Source organism: Echinops telfairi, unplaced genomic scaffold (genome assembly GCF_000313985.2).
Source record: "Echinops telfairi isolate 266 unplaced genomic scaffold, ASM31398v2 ScPeMD7_31;HRSCAF=116, whole genome shotgun sequence".
Lineage (NCBI taxonomy): Eukaryota > Metazoa > Chordata > Mammalia > Afrosoricida > Tenrecidae > Echinops > Echinops telfairi.
In genome coordinates, this window is record NW_022103928.1 from 38,654,936 (window position 1) to 38,659,294 (window position 4,359).

General features: G+C 39.7%; 1 protein-coding gene across 1 annotated transcript in view; it reads right to left on the bottom strand.

Moving 5' to 3' along the window:
• Positions 1–4,359, bottom strand: part of UBE3C (ubiquitin protein ligase E3C) — a 144,251-nt gene that overhangs the window by 16,487 nt on the left and 123,405 nt on the right. Inside the window, exon 22 of the mRNA XM_004702334.3 lies at positions 1,018–1,148. Within this exon, the coding sequence (XP_004702391.2) occupies positions 1,018–1,148 (131 nt within the window). The remainder of the gene's footprint in view (positions 1–1,017; positions 1,149–4,359) is intronic.

Below are 4,359 nucleotides of genomic sequence, written 5' to 3' on the forward strand. Positions count from 1 at the left end.
GAATGATGTACAAATGCGCTTTACACAATTGATGTGTGTATGGATTGCGATAACAGTTGTATGAGCCCCTAATAAAATGTTAAAAAAAAAAGAGGATCAGCCAGGAATATCTGGTGCTGGAATGCACAAGGGCTCAAAACTTGATGATGGCGTTGCAAAAAGCTGTGGGAGTGGCCTGAGGGGCTTCAGCTACACAGCTGTCGGGCGTCGCAACAGATACTGACAAAACCAGATTGTTACCACCATGAAAAATGAGGGAAGAAAATGATGGAGGGAAGGAGAAAAGCCAAGCTTTTCTTTATCAATTAATAAATGCAGATGGGATGATGGCATTAAAAAAACACCATTTTGCAACTCTTATAGTAATAAATTATCCCAGGGGGCTAACATCACTGGGCGAAAGTCTGATGAAGGAAGAATATTTGTATAGCTTTACTAATTACAATGGGGAAAAAAATTGTAAGCTTGCAGTGGAAAAGCCACATGGTTACAACTTTAATCAATGTACTATTCTTGCCACAAATGCTTACCCGGATTTAATTCTGAGACAAACCTATACTCAGGGGACAGTCTCAAGATCACGTGCCTGCACTCTTGGACAATGTCAAGGACACAGCTGAAGAGGTTCGAGGCATGGCCATGAGACCAATGTGGCATCCCAGACTGGATCCTAGGCTGGGGAAGGCATGCTCTATAAGGGACATTATGGGAAACCGGGCTCCAAAGTACTTGAAGGGCAATCCATGTAACATGGAGGCCTGAGCACTTTTTTCCCCAACAAGTTCTCAGAGGTGATGTTGAAGCGGATGGTCCTAGGACTACACTTCAAGAGCAACTGGATTCACTACTAGCATTTTATCACTGTTAAATTCCCTTTATTTTGCTAATGTAGGCTTACGTGTTTTTCTTAGGAAATGTGGAAAATACACGCTGAGATGCTGAAGGGAAAAAGAGTCATGATGCCTGCAACTTGCTTTCAAATTGTTCTTTATAGCCAATGGCAAGACAGCCTTGTACCTTAAATCCCAAGAGAGGGGGTCGAGAGCAACTTGTGACAAACTTGAGCAACTTGCGCTTTTCCTCATCAGTGAACCCTTCCACGACTCTCCAAAAGATTTTAATGACAGGGTGGTCTGCTGAATAGCCTCCTACAAGAAAAGGAAGAATATTTTATTGCAAACAAAGGAAATTGTGAAAGAGAGTTCTCTTAAAGGCAGTGGGTAATGAACTTAGAAGACTGTTTCCTTCGCATTTTTCAAGCTCGGCCACATTGGTGAGGGGTTAGAACCCCCGCCCCACCTTCCATCCCCCCCTAAGACGACATCATGGGCAAAGTGCACAAAGGAGAAACTAATGACGAATCAAAATAGACAAAGGCCAGAAAAGGGGACAACCTATAATGACAAGTTGAACACTGGCAGCAAAAAAGACTGCTACTTACAGTTCTTAATCTAGTTAAGTGCTTCCTAAAACTAAAATAATTGCTATATATTGTTCCCTCATTGTTAATATACTACGGAAATAACATCAGTAAGAAAACCTTAAGTGCATTAATTGGCACCAAAATGAATATGATAATATTTTAAACCTATTTACTGGAATAGATAAAATCATTAAAGGTATAAGCTTTCAGCACAGATAGGGTACTATAAACAACTTAAGAAGACAATTTCTTGGCAAAGGCGAGGTTCAATTGATTGCACATTTCAAACTTATGACTTGATAGTCGGGAAGATATGACCTTAAGATATTATTTGCATTTACATAAAGATTAGAGTCCAAATGTAGAGCAGTCCAAATGAATTGCAAAAAGAGGATATATCTGCAGGCACACTAAGTAAACATATTTATGTGTACATAACTTAAGCAAATTGACAGTTAGACAACCTAATTTTAGAACATTGATCTACTGTTACAGATGTTTCAGATAAGCAGAATTATATAATAATAGAAGCCCTTTGCATCTGGCCTCTTCTACTTTCCATAATAGTTTTGTATTTATAGTATTCCTTTCCATGCAAAATAGTATTCCATCTTATGGGCACACCACATTTAGTTTATCCAGTCACCGGGTGAGGGGCATTTTGGATTATTTACATTTTGTGGCTATATAATGTTCCTATGGAAGTTTACAGGCACTTGTGTGGGACATACGTTTTCACAAAATCCTGGAGTTGGAGTTTCTGGCAAGTTTATGTCTAACTTTTAAAATAACTGCCAAATGAATTCCAAGCGGCTCCATCATTTTCCATTCCCACCACTCCTGAGAGTTCCAGTTCCTCAACCTGCTCCCTAGCAGTTAACATTGTTCATCTAGTCGGTGTGTTATCTCATTTAGGGTTACATTTCACAAGTTTGGAAAATGATGCACATCTTTCTTCATGTGCTTATTGTTCGCCTGGCCATTCATTATCTTCTTTAGTTAAATATCCTTTTGCTTGCCCATGTTTCTTTCATTAGATCAAGGCCAGCAGTCTGAAACCACCAGTCACTGTGCGAGAAAGACGGGGCTTTCTGCTCCCTTAGGGTGCTGGAAACTCACAAGAGCAGTGCCACCCTGCCCTAGAGGGTCACTTACGCTAGCATCGACTCCATGGCAGCGAGTCTGGTTTTGGTTTTAGTTTTGAATATATATGTTTACACACACACACCATTATTATTATTAAAAGATTTCCTCCCAACCTGTGTGTTAAGCTTTCATTTAAAAAATGTCTTTGGATGCACAAAAGCTTCTAAACTTTTCCCCCCCTGATCTAAAATGTAAACACATCCCCGCAGCAAACACACACACCAATTCAGCTGTACATGTATAATTTAGTGACTTTGATTACTTTCTTTGAGTTGCACAATCACTCTGCTTGTCTCAGTGGGTTCCCCTCAAAATAATATAATCTCACTGCTTCCCTAAGGCTTCTGTCTAATCTTTTCAATTGCTGTGGTCAGTTTGATCCCATGTCACAAGGCAAACTCACGGCCACCAAGTCAATTCTGGCTCCCAGACTCCCCACAGGGCAGGGTAGAACTGCTCCTGTGCATTGCCAAGACTAACGCTTTGCGGGTGCAGAAAGCCTCATCTTCCCGTCCCAGAGCAGACCACATTTGCACCCTACTATGTCATTAGGGCTCTGCTGATCCCACACAGAGGGATCTTTAAAAAGAGAATAATACTAGAGGCAGTCTTTCTTTACCAGTAATGCAGTTTGGTTTAAAACTTCAAGGGGGGTATTTTTGGCTTAAAGATTAGTTTAGGGCAATAATTTTAGGGGGTTCATCTAACCTCCTTAGCTCCAGAAAGGTTGAAGTCCATGAGAATTTGAAAATCTGGTTTGCATTTGTCCTCTTTTGATCAAGATTCTGCTATAGAATTTTTGAGCAAAAGTTCAGTAATATTAGCTAGCCACTGTTCAGTTCCAGTCTCACTGCAGCTGCTCATGGAAACAATTAGTCACAATTTCATACCTTCCTTCTATTCCAAAGTTTCCTCCTCTGTACGTTGCTCTAAGAAAATAGAGACCAATTGTTGAGTCTTGGTTGGCTGCTTATCAGCTTTTAAGACTACAGGCACTATGTGTTTTAGGCCAATTAACTGGGATGGCCCAAGAAACCATGACCCTCAGCAGTCTCAGCAGCTATTCCTTTTGTTGTTGCTGTAAATATCTACCACATAATTTGCCGATTCGACTTTATACAGGTGTACAGCTTATTGACAGCAATTACCAGCTGTGCCATCCTATTCTTGATCAGTGTGGTTTTTCCAGCACTACAACCCAGACCTCAGCACTCCAAGCGTTGCTTTGTGGAGAGGACATATATTCTGAAGGCTTTTTACCACATCTATGGCTGGTTGTTCAGTGTTACCTTTCTTTTATTGTTAATGTTCGTTTTTGTTTTTTGCCTAGCACTTTTGCCTTTTAGTTTTGTCTTTGGTTGCTGCAGCTTTTATTTTGCTAGCACTATTTTTAGCAAAGAACAACAGCAAAAGGTAAGAAATGGTCAAATATCCTAAGTCAAAACTTGTGAAATGAAATACAGTCTCAGGCACCAGTGTAGAAAAATAAAAACATATTTCCTATGTTAATGTGGAAAGATCTCAAAGATACATCTTGAAAAAAGAAAACAAAGCACATGATGCAAAAGAGTATGTAAAAATGATGGAAATAATCAAAGTTGCATTTCTTTTCATTTAGACATGTGAAGACAGTCTGGAAAATTACACCAGGAACTAAAAACAATGGGTATTTCTGACAGGAGGAAGTTGGGTTAAGATGGGCAAAGTGGAAGGAGAATACCTCTTTATACGCTCGATTTCTGAATCATGTAAATGAACTACCCACAGGAAAAGTAAAATTAAATTTATTT